The 19,306-nt window shown below is 35.7% G+C and overlaps 1 protein-coding gene across 4 annotated transcripts in view; it reads right to left on the reverse strand.

Annotated features, from left to right (window-relative positions):
• Positions 1–19,306, reverse strand: part of ULK4 (unc-51 like kinase 4) — a 218,633-nt gene that overhangs the window by 80,749 nt on the left and 118,578 nt on the right. For all 4 annotated transcript variants that reach the window (XM_063407199.1, XM_063407208.1, XM_063407217.1 and 1 more), the window contains one exon: positions 12,291–12,396. In XM_063407199.1, coding sequence (XP_063263269.1) covers positions 12,291–12,396 — 106 coding nt within the window. The remainder of the gene's footprint in view (positions 1–12,290; positions 12,397–19,306) is intronic.

A 19,306-nucleotide genomic window follows, 5' to 3' on the forward strand; every position in this document is an offset into this window, starting at 1 on the left:
ACTTGCTTCAACAAAAGAGGCCTTCACTGTCCTGCCCCAGATTGTGCTTCATGTGTCACTTCTTATGTGCCCTGGGCAGTACCACTACACACCTACATCTCACCACACACCTGTATTTCTCCTTCAGTTTGCTTATGCCCAGAGTAGTGACTCCAGAAAGCAAGTTCAGGCAAAGAAATTCAGCTTGACAAGATAATGGAGGTGGGGTGGAAAAGGGAGTTTGCAATGAAGGACTCATGTTACTTTGTTCCTCCCCACCATGTTAACACAAGAGAAGAGACAAACATTAAGGATGATAAAATTTAACAGCAGCTTGAAACAATGAAGTAATATCCACAGCATTTTCTAAGACAATATACTCTGCAACAAATTCAACACAGGTCACTGCTTCCATCTAGGACTCAGGGTTGTAATAGATATCCTACAGAATAGTGGTATCATGGCACGTTTAATATAGTTTACGTGAAGAAAGACTTTTGCTTCAGAGAGATAGTTAGCATGTCAAACAGATGTAGGGATGCCCAATGTGTTTCATTACAGGAATGCACACTTTTCCACATGTAACCAATATGCAGTTCCTACCAGTAAATAGATGAGACAGGCTTCAAATTTTTACTCTCCTCTGTTCAAACTAGCTTGTCTTTTGCCTTTGTTCATCAACATTTTTTGAAAGAGAAAACTGACTAGCCTTAATGAAGACTGTGCTTTTACGGAGAGGGACTTCAGAAGTAGGCTAGAAAAAGTGAAGCCTAGACCTAGTGAATCTGGATCTGTGTCAAGTAAATGCAGGTCTGTTGGGAAAGCTGAAGGACTCTCTGGAACTGGACTGTCAACAAATTATGTAAGAACTGGAGAGAAGCTCCCGCAAGTAAACACCAGAAATGAGAGGCATATGTAGTTAAATTTTCAAGACAAGCAATTTCAGGGCATGTAGAGTTCAAACATTTTGCACAATTTGGCCTGCCAGAATACTGGGAGAGTGACTACAATTCAGCCTGGGATCCTAGATGTCACAGGGACAACCCACCACTGGCCAGGTCCATGGAACCAAATTAGGAATTTCCTGCCACGAGTTGCAATTTTAAGCCTTCTGGATGTGCTACTGTACCACTGCATGTTGTGCACTACTGCATGCACACCTTTCATGAACACAGGTTTTCTTTCAGGGTGCACAACAGAGTCCCCCAGTCAGTTCTTGCACTCAGCCCAGGGTATCTCTGCATCCAGACTGATTATACAATGCACAGACTTGGTCTCAGTGACTGCCTGACCCATAGCCTAGGCAAACAAAATCCTGTAAGCAATACTGTTCTTCCCATGTCTTCTGTCAAAACCTGTAAACCTGTCTTGATAAGCTGTTCCACTGGGTATTCTATCTGCCTTTTCTTTATCTTGCTTATGACTTTTCCATCACAGTATAGACAAAATGCTACCTCTAAATTCATCTTCTAGTGTTGCTATTTGAACCACTTAACATTCAATATGATTTCTGAAGAAAATGCATTTTGAGCATTTTTTTTTCCTAGTAAGATAAATAATGGCATAAACCCACAATTCATGTCATTCTGGGTTGAATGATGGGAATCAAAATATATGATATCTGTCTGTGTTTATTCAGCAAAAATGTGTATTGGAAAGTCTGTTCAGTCATCACGGATAATTTTACTGTTTTTTCAATCTTTATATAATACATATGGTAGCATTAGTTCTGCTGTTCAGCAGGGAAATAAGTTGTATTTCATGGCTGTATCACTGGCTGAAAAATTTATGTCACAACATGGACATATTAGCTAGGCAATATAATCTTTTAAAAGTGTGAATAAATCCATTAACAACACTTTCCTGGATTTTTTCCAAGACTCAGTGGAATAGGGATTAGAGGTTTTTGAGTAAGCAATCTTAAATATGACAAGTAAGGAAAGAATGGCCCTCAGGAAAGACTAGACAAGTTGAAACAGAATGCATGCAGGTGAACAAGAAGTTTCTTCTCCTTATCTTTTTCAAAGGTGAGTGGTGGAGGGGAAAAACATTTTCCCAGTTTTTCCATTCTCTTGAAAGACAGAAGACAGCTTCAGACCTTATATAAATATCCTATTTCTTCTGCCATTAATCTGAAAAATTCAAAGAGAAACACACAAAAGAACAACTAGCTGATGCAGTATCTTCTAACAACATGGAGACATCTATGGAAACATTTAAACTCTATTTATGAAACAAAACTCACCAATGTTTATCAAGTTAGGGTCTGTTTAAAGGAAAGTAACACTGATTTGCTTGAAGCTCAGATTGAAAGCCATGACATGTCCTCAGACGCACGTCTTTGCTGGCAGATTTGCCTTCATAAATGCATCTTACATAAATACCATTTTGGTTGAATTAGGAAAAAGCTTAAGCTAAAATGAGATTTTTTTTCAAAGCATGGATAGACAAGTTTGGATTACATTTATGAAATGTGTTTTCTTAAAAAAATAAACAGCATCATCAGGTAGACACCTCCATTTTTGTCATCGCAGTTTAAATAAGCACTGTCCCTCAGCTGGAGGTTTCAACTGCACCTCCAACAGGTTCCCCCATCAGCTGACTTATGAAAACTGACTACATGCAGATACACTGCTATAAAATGTAAATGATCATGTGTACAACCATACACAAAATTATTTACCTTATCAGATCTTCAAGGCATTGTTCAAATGCCACAGGAAAAACCTACCAGTTGAGGAGTGGTAACTTGCCTAAGTAACTCATATGAGAACACACTCACCTGAATATATATTGCTTTAAGATGGTAGAAAATCCATATGTAAAGACATCAAAAGAAATTTAACTATAGAAATGAGTCATTGAATATGAAATGCACATGAAAATGTAACTTAAAGTGTTTGGAAAAGCTAAGCTAAACAATATTATAAAATTAGATCCTGAATAGCAAAAGAAAGCATCATCCTAAAAAGACTACATTTAAACATTATTTTAGGCAAAAGTCTGAAAAATAAAAAAATATTTAGGTGGAAGAGGAAGAACACTACAGGAAGAATCTCAAGTAATATAGACTACTGCTTTATACTTGTGTAAAAACTGGGAATTTCAAAAGGCTTTAAAAATGTAAATAACTTCAGTTTCTCCATTATGATGTCATTCCCTTTCTACTTTAAAGAGGAAATTATTTTCAAGTTTAATTGTCCACAAATGGTTTAAACATATCTATTCAGTACACAGTTTTCCTGAAAACAACTTAGAAGACAAAAACATCTGGCTGCCTGAGAGCTATAGCAACTATTGAAGACATTTAAAACAACACAAAGAAAAACCCTAAACCATTCTTCAAAGCAGTGAAAAACCTCAGATTTCATTTATCTGCCCACTAGATAGATCTGGTTCTGCCAAAACCAGAACTGACAAAATGAACTTCTTTCAGTAGGATCATACAAGTGCATCTGAAGAAACCTTTTCCCTAGGACAGGATGATTGATGTAGTTTAATTTTGTGTACAGTACTTTTTACTTTTGTGACTTTACACTTACCTCAAATTGGCGTGGTACATTGCTTTCATACTGAGACTGTTCTAACTGCTAGAACAGAACATATGTGACAGCTCTACAACCTATGGATGTAGTAATACAGTAACTGCATTTAAAATGTGTCTCTTTTCAAATACACAGTTACATTTTAAATTTCATCTCCTAAAATGACCTTTCAGCTTACTATTTATATCTGACAAGATACACAGGGATATCATCATCATTAGATTTAATTTATGACCTGTAACAAATAGTTTGCATTGTCAATACTTAACCAGATAATATGATAGGTACATGGTTACCTAGTAACACATTTTTCCTCAAACTGTCCAATTCCACTAGTGCTAATACATATTATTTGGACTGCAGTTCATGGGAATACTAGCATAATGTCAAATGAAAATGCTTGAATCAAACTGCAGGAAAAGCAGCACCTAGAGTAAATGCGAAGACCACAGTCTCTGGAGAGGAGGGAAAAAAAATGACACCATTTTCATGATGAAGTGGATGAGAAGGAGCATAAGGCTTTGAAGATTGAAGGCAGTCCTGAGTTTGTCATCAGGAAACCTTTGGATACCCACAGCGTCAACCTGACTGGAAATCCATACCTTTCATTTTAACAAAAAAAATTTACTTTTTCAGTTTAGGTTTGTGCCTCCAAGTAGTATCAATCAGAGCATCCACTCAGTGAAAACCTTAAATCTTAAATTTGTCTAGGTATCAAAGAGGTACAGAAAATGTCTATTATGGTTGGCATCTTAGAAATTTAAAGACAGTCTAGCCTTTGAAATGGCTATATTTATTGAACTAACCTCCCACCATTAAACTAAACTAATCAGATGTTTGCATAAAGCCTCTCAGACTAAAATATAATGGAATGACAGGACTTTGAATATTTTTTGTTATTATTCTGTTCTTGTCCAACAATTAGATGTTAAAATGAGACATCTTATGTAGTTCAAGCAGCTAGCTACGCTGCAAGATGATCTGCTTGGCTGGCCACAGGGATGGATAGCATCAGGACACCTACTCCCGCCACAGAAATGCCAGTTCTCTTTTGCAGTTCAGCACTAGAGAGACAAGATGTAGCAACTTGTTGAGCTCTTATTCACTTATTTTAACCTTTGAAGTTCTAGCAAGCGTGTTGTGACATTTTGTGCCTTATGGATAAACAAAAACAGGCTTGGTTCTACTTGAATGGCATAACTGCTCCTCGCAGCAATTGCCATTTCTATTTTCATCCTTTTCAGATGGCTGCATTGATGAATATCACAGGATGACACAGGTTATTTTTTCCTCAAAGACTTCACTACTACCATGCTATTTTGACATGATTCCCACATATCTTTTATGATACTAGGCTTCTAAGTTTACCCATGTGATGTTACACACTTCTGCTGGAGTGACTGGCATTTTGGGTCAGAAAAACATGTCTTAATACTGCTAAAAACCATTCTGAGCCCCGTAACATCCCAAAAGAAACTTCTTCAGGCTGAATCACCATTGACTTCTCACATAAACTGTAACTCAATTGAACACAAGACACACAACACAGGACTACTATCCTTAGATATTCATAGATAACACTTCTGTGCTCAAGAGCTGAACTAACTACTACAGTACTGGGAAGAGGCTGTGAAAGGTTTACATCCTGCATGGCAGAGGCCACAAGGTGTTCCTCTAAGCAAGGGACTGTCTCTCTCGCATACAATTGATACAGAAAAAACATCTCGAACTATTCAGACAGGATGATACATTTATTTTTTGTATTTTAACATTATTTCTTATTTTACATTGATTTAAGAGCATTTTGTTTTTAAACACTGGCTAAATACAGAAAAAATGCTTTTAGGTTCTTTCCCTGACTTATTCTTCCTGCCAATCTCTCTATTCAGAATCACAATAAACTAAGTTTTACAGTACGCAGATATAAAGCACTGCTATAAAACACCTTTTCTATCTTCAGTCACTAAACAAATACTTCTATATTGTGCCTTATAAAACTTCTGCAGGAAACTCCTAGGAAAAATTAGAAACTAGTAAGGAATGACTAAATTACTTCAGAACCAGTCTGAATGTGTGTCTGATTTCTTCACTGACTAAGTCTGTGGGTTTTATTTGTCATTGCCTTTTTTTCTTAAGGGCACATTAGTTTAAGCAATATAAGTACTGCCTTTCCCTTGCAAGCAGGCTCCTGTATGACTAATCCATGTTGCCCTTCTTGATCGTCATCTTAAGGGATAGGTGAATTCTCTGCCTTGGAAGAAAATGCTGCAACTGTGAAGCCAGCTACTCCAAAACCTCAAATTTACCCCTAAAATCCAAGTCACATGTAATGACACACCAATGCCTTCTCAGTGTTGCACTCCAGTTCAGCCTACTGCATGGGTGGGTGCAGCAGAGAGGAAGATCTGGGTTGTCAACTTACTGCAGTCTACTGCCTGATTTCATAAACATTGGTCATGTAGCACGTGACAAGTGAGCTGGCTAGGAAGCTACAAACTGCTCTTAAAAGGTATGCTATGGGCACCATGATCAAATGTCTTTTGGAGACTGAAGCTGAAATCAAATTATCTCTGAGGAAGTGAAAGGTAGAAGAATATCCTCCTAAGGTTTAGGTAAGTTAGAAGCATTTGGGGTCTTTCTAGAGAGCTCAGAATTCACAGTTATTCATTATGGTAGTAATAACTATCACTTTGTAAAGATCTGTGTATTTAAAAGTCTTCTTCTTTTTCCTTTTTTTTTTTTTTCCCCAAGAAAAAGGTTGAAGTTGGGTGTTGGTATCATGAGTATAATTTTTTGGATATGTAATTTTAACAGACTTTAACAATACAACACACAAAGACATTTGAAATCTAATTAATCTCTTGACATTTGACTAAAAGTCAAAGCAGTGGACCACACAAGGAATAAGGATACTTCAGCCATGAAAGCTGATCATTCTTTCATGAGGTGCAAATGAGTTATGATCGTCTAACTACAAACTTTACTGCTGGTCTGCTCTTTTTAATAACTGTCTCTGTTTTTAGCACCTAGCATGCTTTCTTAGTATGATAATGAATATTATGACTGCTATAGCTGACATTCTACACTTCCACCAAAGGTCCCTCCTTAGGAATTCAAGTTTTACACCAACTGCTTAAAATACCATGTACTACTAATAGCAGTCACATTGTCACACAATTCAAAGACTATTTTTTATTGTTCTAAACCCTGTAATACCCTTTTTACTTTAGTTTCTGAGATTCAACATCATTAAGACAAAGTTTGGGATTTGCTCTATCATACAATGGAAACTTGTTTTTAACATTCAGACAAACATCTCTGCTGATACTGCTAGTGGTAATTACTTCAGTACAGTAGCCAAATGCAAGATCACAGCAGTAGTCTGGTAAAGGTAATTCACTTCACCATGACTGTATTAAAATTGATATTTAAATCATCTCTTTACATGACCATCATGAAAAAAAATTGGTGACTGATTTAAGGAGTATAATGGGATTCAGAAAAGCTAAAAATATAAACTCATTCATAAGAAATACTGGGCTGAAAAGAGTTTGCTAGATCAGCTTTGAATAACAGTGGAAACTTGGAGTTACTTTTTAAACATACTGAAAATAGCTTTTTATATAAACATAATAAATTTGATGCATTATCAGGAATAAATAGCTGCAGTCAGACTATCAGAAGTTTTCCAGTGCAACCTGTAAGATCTATTTTCCAACAAGATACTTTGTTCATTTCTTCAGAATGAAGATCCTTGTGAAGCAATTAAAGTCTTTGAAAGACATTTCTCTAAAACCTAATATGATATATCCAACCTCTTCCTCTAAACAAAAGGATGCAACAGTTAGAATGAAGACAGTTCTTGCCTTTGAATATTACCCATAGACAAACCACACTCAGAGTTGGAAAACACTGCTAACTAGACTGTAATTCAACTTTTTCTGGTTTTAATTTGTACAAACTATGTGAAAAACAAACCAACCCCTCCCCCATCAAAATGACCAGTAAAGAAAGAAGAGCAACAGAGACTGAACTGAAAGCAAAATAAGAAGTTTATATATCTGTGAATTGTAATTGAATACAAGAATTTCACTACATTAAGTGCTGTGGTGCACTTGGTTATTTATTAATCACCACATCCACATAATGAAGCAGCCTTGCACACTCATACTACTCACTTATCAAGCAGCCAACCCCGACTTTGTGGCTTTTCTTATGTCTAAATTTGTCAGTATGTTAGTGCTTATCTGAGAGAGACAATATGTGTTTTCAGTAGACTGCCCTAGCGCCTGTCCATAGGAACAGATGATCAACCACTATACTCCTACACCACCTGCTTAGGAACTCATAATTTTAGCATCTGGAACAGGGTTTTCATTTTAGAGTCAACAAATATCAACCCTTTTAATATGACAGGCACAAAGTAATATATAGTTGGTTGTTTTGTGACCATTAGAACTAACAATACCAAAATTGTACTAATACAATCTTCATACAGGACTGCACCCTGTATCTCTGCCTACTCCATGGCAGCTAAGTCACCATCCTCCTCACTCATGACTCCCTGCCGCTATTTCTGAAACCTTGATGCTGCTTTGTCCTATGTCACCCAACTATAAGCATACCCTCCAGTATGACTTGCTCCCATGCACTGACCAAGCCTGTGGGATCATTTCATAGGTACCCTCCTCAGGAACTGACTAACACATTATTAAACTCAGCGGTTACAAACCCAAAACAGAGACTGCAAGCATCCTAGAAAGAAAATGGAAGTGAATACTGAAAAGGCCACAGAGATGTATTAATTAATAGATCTTTACACTACGTGATGTAGAAGTATATATCTATATTTTATATATGTCATATATGACACAATTCTATTTGCTGTACACTAGTGAGGAATATTTAATTGGTAAGCCTTTTGTCTTTTCCTAAATTATGATAGAGACTTGGTTCTCTATCATTAGATACTCATTATTATAGATTGAATACGTATTCTGCATATTTGGACCCCTGTGCTCTCTCAAGTGAACTTAAAATTGTCTGATATCAAAAGATGGGGAAAGGGAGGAAAGAAAGACTGGAAGCCAGAAGCCAAGACAGAAGAAGAGAAGATGTCATTCTCTTAGAAGACCACGCTGAAAATGACCACAAATGTCTTGGCCTTTTAGTATCTTTCCTTAACTATTCACAAGGGACCCTATATTAATCCTAGTCTCCTTATTGAATTCCAGTCTCAGTAATTAAACTGAATCATATAATTCCCCTCTGATTTTTAAGTGGAAATTGTCATTAGTGTTAACAGAACAAATGTTTAATAGCTGATAACACAAGTACAGGCCATTTTAAATTCCTCTGTGACTTCAGTTGCATATGTTATTCTCCATTTCACCTTTAAGCATTTTAAGTGGTTATCCGTACATGTCTGATGTATTATAACACAAAAGTGCACAGTTCAGGGAAGAGAGAAATTAATACTAGGCAACGCACCTAGGAAAGCTGCTGAAATACACAACCATATCATTTTTAATAACAAGAAATCACAGAAGTAGTAATGCAGAAAGTGCCATCATGCAAGATTTTCTTGAGAAAGGGGAAAGTTCAACATATAAGCTACAGCCTTTAAAAAAAAAATCTATCACCTCATACAACTCTTTGAGCAAGTGAGAGTTCTGAAGGATAACAGGCACAAAAAGAAACTGACGTGGGTCTCTAAATGATCTGTCTGCAAAAATACAGCCTCATGGCAGCTGAAGAAAGGCAGAAAAATCAGAAATCTTCATTGCTAATGTCCTGACTCACAGACACAAAAATCTTTACAGGATTGACCGCCTAACCTGAGGTCCTTCTAATGTTCAGCAAGTATCTATCGTTTTTAATTTCTAAAGCTCCATATATACATGAATTAATTATCACACTCTAACAGGGAAATAAGGGAAATTGATGACCCATAATATTCTGTCTTCAGCCTTTTTTGTTAAACACAGGAGAATAGCTCATGAATGTTGAATATCTTCATTAACAGCACAGACACAGTGCTAATAGGATGTATTAACATGCATGTTCAGCAAGTTTACAGATGACATTGACATGAAGAAAGCAGTTGATGTGATGAAGGATTGATGGCTTCAGAAAGAGCTCAAGAACCTGAAGAGCTCAAAAAAAAAAAAAAAAGGGCTGCCAGAAACCTTTTGAAGTTTAACAAAGGCAAATACAAAGCTCTGCACCTGGGAAGGAATACATTCATATAATAGTACAGGCAGAGGCTGAAAATACACACATCATGTGGTCCACTATCCTAAATATCTTAGCTGCCCTTCTCTGGACTTGCTCCTGCTTGTCAATGTCTTTCTTAACAGTTTGGAGCTCAAAACTAGACACTACAATGAATGGGGGAGACTAATCACTTCCCACAACCTTCCAGTTGTTCTTTCTCATTGCAGCCCTCTGTTGCCTTGATGGCTGCAAATGCACGCTGCTGATTCATGTTCAACTTTTCTACTTGGACTACAGGATATTTTTCTGCAAGAAGAAGCTCGGTTTTCATTTTACTAGATTGTATTCTCCATCTCGCTAAAGTCATTCACTCAAAAAAGTCATTCAAAAATGAGAAGTTAAATGCCAAAGATACGGCGGCAGAAGTTCAAGGTATTTTCCTGATGTGAACACTATATATTTATAGATGGTAATGCAAAGGATATAAAGCCCTCCACTTTGCACAGAATAACTTCTCTCCCCTTTTAATTCAAAGAGAATCTAACAGTCTGCAATTACAAGATCAATACTCTCATAACAACCTTGGCAAACTAAATTTTAGAAGTTCTTTACTTGACAATTAGGCCCTAAATCAATAAAGCACTGGCCAAATTCCAGGCTTCTACTCTGACGATTAGCCAGTGGGGAAAAGGGATGACAGAAGATGGGTACATTTGACTTGAGATAAATTATTACTTGAGATAAATGTGCTGCTTTCTCTAGTGTGGTTGCTGAAATTCAGTGAGCCCAAGTTAGTGTTATCTAACCAGTATTAGTCCGAAAATATTACTGGAGTCATTATGACACAGCACAAGAAAAAGACTTAAATATTATTGCTATCCTGCTTCCTTAATTTAGAAACTAGCATGACTGAAGAGATGTGTTTTATTTTTGGAGCAGATGAGAAGTGAAAGACCACAGACATACTACCAGCAGCATAAAAAGGATACAGGAGTTTGCTCTGTAGGACAATAAAGAAGAGATATTTAGGGAATGGAGGTATTTCTGCCATGCTGTTAAACAGTTTTGCACCTAATTTGCCACACAGAAAAGCAAAGTGTATTACTTTAAGTAAGGCATGCCAATTAGGTGGTTACAGTGCTTGTGGGACATGAACAAACTTCTCTGCATTGTGCAGTTTTAACAAGTTACACTGCTGCAAGTCAGGTCAATGCTGACTTAGGATTTTGCCTGACAGAGCAGGTGTGCCTAAAGATAGTAAGAGCAGCACATACATCTAAATCCCAAGAAACCACAAGCAGTTCTGATAGGCAGCTTGGTGAGAAATAACCAAAGAATCAGGATCCTATGAACCAGCCCTTTCCAAATTACTCATACTATTCTAGTCCCTTTTTTTTTCCTCATTCTGTTCTCCACTAATACACCATTAACTTCAGAGTGGATCTGCTTGCAAGAGAGGAGAGGAACATGTTATTTGCAACAATGTCAAGTTCCGGTTTGTATCCTGAATAATGGCATTGCCCTTTCAATCCTTAACGACTAGAAAGGCTCAGGAATTCACCTCTCTTGTTTTCTGGGTCAGAGTTTTAACTATGATGGTAATTATGAAAATGAGGACATGATTCCTACTATCCACCTTAAAGGATTCATGGGCTGATACATGTACCAACAAGTAGTACAAATGGTAGCCTAGACCTGTATAGCTAGATGTCACTCACCCATTCATGATAAACAGAAGAAATGCTATCAAAATGTATGTCTCTAAACAAGTTTGTAATTTATATAGATTTCCAGTAGCTGAAACCTTTTCTTCGGAACCAATCTGTAAATAAAAGGAGCCTAGATAATAAAACATAGTGAAATGAATCATGGAATCACAGAATAGTCTGGGTTGGAAAGGACCTTTAAAGGTCATCTAGTCCAAAACTCTTGTAATGAGCAGGGACATCTTCAGCTAGATCAGTTTGCTCAGAGCCCCATCCAACCTGACCTCGAATACTCTCAAGGATGGGGCATCCAACCACTCTCCAGGCAACTTGTGCCAGTGTTTTACTATCCAATTTAGTTGGTAAACATTTCATGAAGACATGCAATGGTTGTAGACTTCATAGTCGTAGTCTACATCATTGGACAGGAACAGAAGCTATTTCTTGAAAGTGTGCACAAATCTTGTACAATTTATCCTTTCACAGGTTTAACCAGTGGGAAAAGGAAGAATATGCAGAAGTTTCTCTACTCTGCACTGTTACGGTCAGAACTCTAGCCCATGCCTTTCTTCCCAAGCCATTCTTCACAGGTATAATATAATTTTCAGTTCATAATTCTTCTGTAAGCACATTTTCTTGGAAGAACCAATCTCCAAAAGTTAAATTTGTAATCAAAATGGTAAAGAAGGAAGAGGAAGTGATGGGGAGGACACTGGTTACAATGTGACTATCTAATAACCATTGCAAAATCTAAATAGATAGAAGTTTAGTTTCACACTGTGCCAAATACAACACACTGGGAAACATCTGAGAATAAAGGAAAATAAAGATAAAGATGACATACCTTTTTCAAAGAGTATCATCATGTTCACACTTTTGTTAGCAACAATATTATTCAGTAAGGCAATCACAGTTTGCATTGTATTCCCAAGTATACTGTTCTGGTATCTCTGCAAAAACAAAACAAAACAGTAAAAAAACCCAAAACAAACCAGTATTCCTTTTGCACAGTTAGAAGTCTATTACCTTAAAAAATGTGGTAATGCAAAAGCAGCACTTTCTCAATAATCCCTTAAAATTCAACATTTAAAATACTGTAAAACCACCCAAATATCTTAGTAGATAACATCAAATTCAGGGACCCTAATCTGCAACCTTAGACCAAAACCCCACCCATGTTCTTTTAAACTATAAGAATTCTTATCTAGGTCTAAAATGTTAGGACTTTTTAAAATGGCATAGAACTTTGTCAACCTAATCTCTATATATTCAGAACCAGAAATATTTCCCTTTGTATGATATTTCTTTTATTAATGGCATTGTTACTCTTTTCAGTCTCAGGTTGATAACCCCACCATAAATCTATTTGTTGTTTTCTTTGTATTCACTCATATTTCACAGACACATTAAAGACCTATGACTGTATTGAACTGCATCATTTTTCTAATGTCTTTCATATGTTTGATGATTGCTTCAGTGATTTTTCACAATTGTTGAGACTACACTGAAAAGAGGAAGGCACAAAGGTTTATAAAAAAATTTATTTTCTTCTCTTATATTCAGTACACTTGCACACTCAGGCTGAAAAGGGTGGATAAGGCAATGCAACTAATATGCATTTATATGCACATTAGGGACAGTAATAACTCAGATAGCTTCCAAAAAGCCAAAAGAGGACAAGCCTTCACAAATCTCAATTTAGATATAAATATAAGCCTGAGTACTTTTCAAATCTCCCTAGAAGGTTCGGGAAATATTTTGTCCAATTTTCAGACCCAAAACCAAAGAGATACATACATCCAAAGTCAAAATGACAACTAAGAAAAAACTGTCATGTTTCATGCATCATAGCTTTCGCACATGCACTTCGGTAACTTCCACATGTCCCTTTCCCGCCAAATCTCTCAGTATATTGCTATTGCTCGACTACTTCACTGCCACAGAATACACCATTTATTAGGGTCCATCTTCTGCCTGACAGTAGGCAATTGAAAAAAATTTAAAGTTGAACATGATAAAACTTGTCTGAAGTTAAGCATTTCAGATAGCAAAAATCACTTCAGATCTTGAATACAGTCAAAGGAACACTTTCTGTTTCTGCACTAAAAAAATCAAATGTATTATTTCCTACAAATACCATATATGAGATATAAATGTTAAGATATAATACAGTAACAGAAAATTAAACCCATAAACATACACAGCCTCCTATTCACATTATATGGATTTTCTATTCACAATAAAGTGCTCTAAAATAGATCATAAGGAGAAGAGACAAGGAGGAGTGCCTCATAGCCTTTTGAAGGACTGCAGTTTCCTACCCAAGCCTTAAAAATATACATCTAAAAGCTCTTAAATTCTATGTACTTTATATAGTATTTGAGATGTTATTTATGATTTCCATAAAGAACACAATAAATATCTGTTCCTCTAAAGGTTTAAAATACAGCTTGATAAATTCAAGAGCAAAGCTGGAAAGTATAAACACCAGATTCCTCAAAGGTAAGGTAACCAATACAGAAAACAGACACCATAAAGCCATGGTACTAAAAATAAATTTGAAGTTATTTTCTGACAGATAGCTGAAGGATAAGAAAAATATTATTTTCAAAAGATAAACAATGTGTTTATCTGGTATTCTATCATCATAATATCGTATTAGTTCTCCTAAAGAACATCTAGAAAACAATACATAAAATAGCAAGAATGACTATTTCCACTACTGAGGGTAATGATACATACACTGAGAACATAAAATTAACAAATGCAAAAACAATCCACAAATGTCAAATGAGAGCTGACTCAAATACTTTCTTTGCAAGTACAATATTTCTATTACTGTTTCATATATTTGAAGTAAACATCTTCTAGTAAAATTCTCCTCTCAGATATGCAATTAGAACAGAAGCTGTTAGTTATTTATAATAATCTTTCACATTCACCAGGTTAGTAACATTTCAGTGAAGCCATTTTTGCTTTTAATGGACATCAATTGTGCTTTGCAACCCTCTACTGAATGACCAGCACTGATGTTTTTACTTATATCAAAGCATAAATAACAAAACTTATCTTATTCCAAATACATATAAATTAGAATTCAAGATGCAATGTAGATATCTTGAAGAAGGAAAATGGTATCTTAATGAATTAAATAATCATACAAATGGTATACTCAACTGTATTACCAGTGATTTAATGTATGTTCCATGATCGATTTTGACAAGATATCAGGTTCCAAGAAGCTACAGGTGTGCTTTACTTATCTAAGCCATCAGTGACTGCTGTTAGACTCAATTTTAGAGGTTTATATAAAAATATTTAACTTCATAATCTATCAAGGAGTAAAACTGATCTAATTTGTGTGCACAGCACCACTGACTGTGGACATTTAATGAACAGTGCACTTGACAGCTTTAATAAAACATAGCATTTGCCAGCAGAGATAATTAGAATTGAAGCAGTAAAATTCTAGTGTTTGGCAACACAGATGAAACAACTTCATTAAAATGTACAGCTTTGGTGAATGAAAGGCAGGAAAGCACTGGACCCTGAAGAATCAGCCTTCTCAAAACTAATTGCTTCAGTGCTTGAAAAGGACAGCTATGAAATACCAAGGGCATAACAAGGAAATACTAGTATTAAAAAAAAGAAACCACAGAAGATAAATCAAGCTTTTCAAATAGGACTGAACTGTATTTAGGCCATTAAACTTTTCATTCTAATTTTGAAGGGTTGCACTTTCAAAAAGAAATCAGTTGAAGTATTTTTAGGTAAATGGGTGTGAATTAGCAAAGAGGGAGTAGGAATCTTGGCAAGATACTACAGCTAAAGCTGCCTTTTCTCTTCCTTTAAGGGGATTAGAACTTAGTACTAGGCAAACTACAGAATTTTAATTACATTTTAGATAACAAAAGAGATTGCACTTGTGATAAGAAGTTTGCAATTTGGGAGACTTCGCATACATGTCTCCTACTTATGTATCTAAGAATACAGAAGAGAAAATAGCCTAAATGCTATTTTTGCAAATATGCTGTGATTAAATCTTACACTATATACCACAGTACTCCTGCTCATTCAATACAGTCAGTGATTAAACTTTACACTCTCCTTCTCGAGCTTACATATGATCTATGAACACAAGTTAGGTATGTAAGGGAACATAAGAAGATAGAGGCTCAAGTTTTCTTACACTAAATCCGTTGAAAGAAGAAAATTATAGAAATTAACCATATTCAAATTATAGTTATTAAAATATGCCATTCTTATCTGATGATTCTTTGTCACAGTATAGCTGAGATGAAATAAACCAAAACATTGATGCTAACGAAGACCCTTTTACAGGAATATAGTTTAAGGTCACTTTAAACCTAGTTTATTGTGATTTACTATTACTTTGTTTATGAAACAGAGAATCAGAATCTTTTCTAGTTGGTTAATTTAATCTGTAACATTTTTGTGGCTTTTGATTCATAAGACCAGTTATGCACAAACTGAAAACATATAAATATGGATCTCTAAGGTATTTTCCTTATTAATTATCTAAATCAGAGGTAAGCAGAGTCATATCTCTTGCTGCTCTGCTTTTCAAAAATCAAACGTTTTCAAAACTACAGTTCTACCAGAACTAATATTCCAAATATTTCCCTCTGGATATGGTCACACAAAAAGGAGCAACTACTAATCTGACAACCAGTTTCTAAAATGACCATGCTTTTCAGATGTATCACAACACTGACATATTCCATTCACACACGAAGATGTTCAGTCTTGCAACTTTCATAGAAATGCCTGCTGGAATATTGAAAAATAAAGAGTATCTGCATTCTTAGTCAATATATGCTTAGGCAACGTTAATTGAGTACAGGGGAAAAGCAGTGATTTTGAAGGATTACCTAAGGAGACAGAAAACCATTAATAAAAAACCTAGGGTGTCAAGCATCAACCAACAAAAAGCAGTAGAATTAGTCTTAGATTTTGTTCTAATACCAACTGCAGCAGGCAATGCAAAATTTCACAATCTTCCATTCACTGTTACAAATGAATTGCAAAGTAATTCAGCAGCAGCTCTTTAAACAGAGTAACATTCTTTCCTTCTACATAACTGCACCTAAATTTCTAGCAGCGATGAAACCTCAAAGCTTATCCTTTTGCACCTAAAAACCTTAGTGAAAAAACTCTACTCTCACAGAAAATTTTCTTCACTGTCAACAGAGGGAGTCTGAGTAGGCTCCTCTCTCGAGCAGAGTCAAGGTCCTTCACAGAGAGGACATTCAGAAGCAATTTCATATAAAAAAAAATTACCCATTACCTAGAAAAAGTAGCCAAAAAAATTAGCTTTCTAATTAGAGGATTAAAACTATTCATTGTGAATAACACTGAAGTTTCCTAAAAAGAAAAATTTGCACACAACTGAACAGACAGTATGGGGAAAAAAATCTATAGAGATATTTCACTCTGGAGAATTAAACTTCCTGATATCAATGAAATTCCAGTATTCTAGAAGAATTCATGCTAGTATGCTCTGAAACTCTACAAGTAATAGATACCACCAGAGCAGTAACCTCATATTTAGACTCATAAATCTGTAGATGCTTTAGAGAGTCTCAAGAAGCAGTGAAGCATTTGAACTGCAAAGTCACTTGGGAGCTGCAATCAAACATTATGCCAAAAATTACCATACCAAAATATTCACTTATCAGAGCTGTATTTCCAGCATTCATTAAAAGCTACTTCTTAAAGAACTCAGAATGACAGAAAACAATGAGGGGACATCTTTTTTCTAGATGGATTTTGCTTTGATGCAAAAGACACTTTGCCACCACAACCAATGAAGTCTCCTAATACTCTGTGTTCATTAATCCATCATCAGCTGTTAAGGAATGGGTCTCTGTCTCTTCTCCCTCAAAACCTACTCCCATATTCACACAGCCAATTAGTTGCTAAAGCAATATTTAAAAGCCAAAACTGATACTGACTCAGTTTCTGCTGCCTACTGAGGTGTGCAAGATCAGGATAGAAAAGCCTTTCCTGACATTTTTCATAACTGAAAAAAAAAATTCTGACAAAAACCCAACAGAGGAAAAGCTATGCTCTTACAAAGAAGTTAAAAGGATGGAAAAAATATCCATTGTCCCTCTTAATCTCATATTGAATGTTTTATTCTTTGTACTCGCAGACTTCCTTAAAATTCAGGAAGGTGTTGAACGAGAAAGCATGGACTGTCAAAGAATTACAGAGAAATTGAACCTGTCTGGATGAGGAAATAATGCTTTTCTCTACCACAATTTAGCTGGGTTGAGAGATACATTCAAGCTGTCAAAAGTGTCAGGAAAAACACTTTTACATGTTTAATATTTTTTACTTTACTCCTTGCTATATGCCTTCTACCCTCAAAATACTATTTAGAAAAGCATGTTTGTTTTCCCCACACATTCACACTTACTCAATCTGTAACTGCAACAGAGAAAGTTGAAAACTAGTTTATTCAAGTTACATTAAACTTAAAAACAATGAAGGGCTGTTAAATAAAAAAAAAACCCATCTGCTGAATCTTCTGTTGCCAGAATCATGGTATAATCTGATTACATTTGGCACCTTCAAAATACATCATTCCTCAATCTCTATTATTACTTATTTTAGGGATTATTTAAGTAGCTGATTACTGTCTGAAAGACATTAGGAAATTCTCTTTATATTTTATCTCTCTTTTTTTTTTTAAGTCAGTCTGTACATCTCATTTGTGGACACCTGTTCATAGAGACTTTGCACGTTCCCAAGAGACACACATTTAGAAAACAAGCATACTCAACAACCAGGCTCTACCAGCTATCAATCTACTCACTCAAAGTACACATACTACTGTGCATGGATGCCCTAGGAAATTCATCTTCCAGCCTTTGCCCACTTAGGTTATTCCTAGAGCAGCTACATCTGTTAGTTGATACCAAGGCACCAAACCACACGACAGGAAACAGGGGAGCACTAACAATATTCCTCAGTGAATAGACTAGCAGAAATGCTGGGAAGTAACACAACCAGCATTATTATCCCATAAGAGAGAAGGCATTTCTTTCATGTTTCTGTCCTAGGCTTAGACAGAGAAGCAATTATGCTCTAAGTAAACTATATTCCTACTAGGACACTAAGGAGTGAAGGCAAGAGAAATTATGGACTTATTGCTGCAAAGGAAAACTCTACACCACAAAACACTGTTTATTAGGTGTAAAAAAAATTAAGTAAGTCTATTAGTGACTACAGTGGGTTTTTTGAGGTGTTATACTCAAATACTATCTCTTAAACAATAAGGCTGTTTGCTCAGTAGTGAAATTCATGTGTACTCTAAAGAAATAGTATAGGGAGATTTTATTTGGCATTATTTTTCTGTGCTTAATATCCATGGTCAGGATGAGACAATTCATGATTGATTCAACAATTTAATTACAACAACTTCCAAATCTCTAGTCTTGTCCCTTCCTTCTGACATTGCAGAAGATTACAGAGTTGAGTACGGCCTTCATTTTAGCATTTTTGTTTCCAGATGTCTAAACACTGAAAAAAAATAGAATGCATAGTAGACTAACATATGTGTTTGTTTTGTTGGTTTGGGTTTTTTTGTTCAGGACCATGGACAATTAAGGACCATGGACATCAGCAAACCTTTACCATAATCACATTATTAAACACTTACAAACCCAGAAAACAAAAAACATTTCTAGTATGTTACAATATCTTTGTGAACTACAGGAATGGAGTTTATGGGCAAATTATCTCTATAACGTTTCTTCTTCCATAGATTAGTCATATATAATCTTTATTCTCAATTCTACCTCAAGTTAATGTTCCTGATAAACAGTATTTGTA

This window comes from Prinia subflava, chromosome 1, assembly GCF_021018805.1.
Source record: "Prinia subflava isolate CZ2003 ecotype Zambia chromosome 1, Cam_Psub_1.2, whole genome shotgun sequence".
Classification (NCBI taxonomy): Eukaryota; Metazoa; Chordata; class Aves; order Passeriformes; family Cisticolidae; genus Prinia; species Prinia subflava.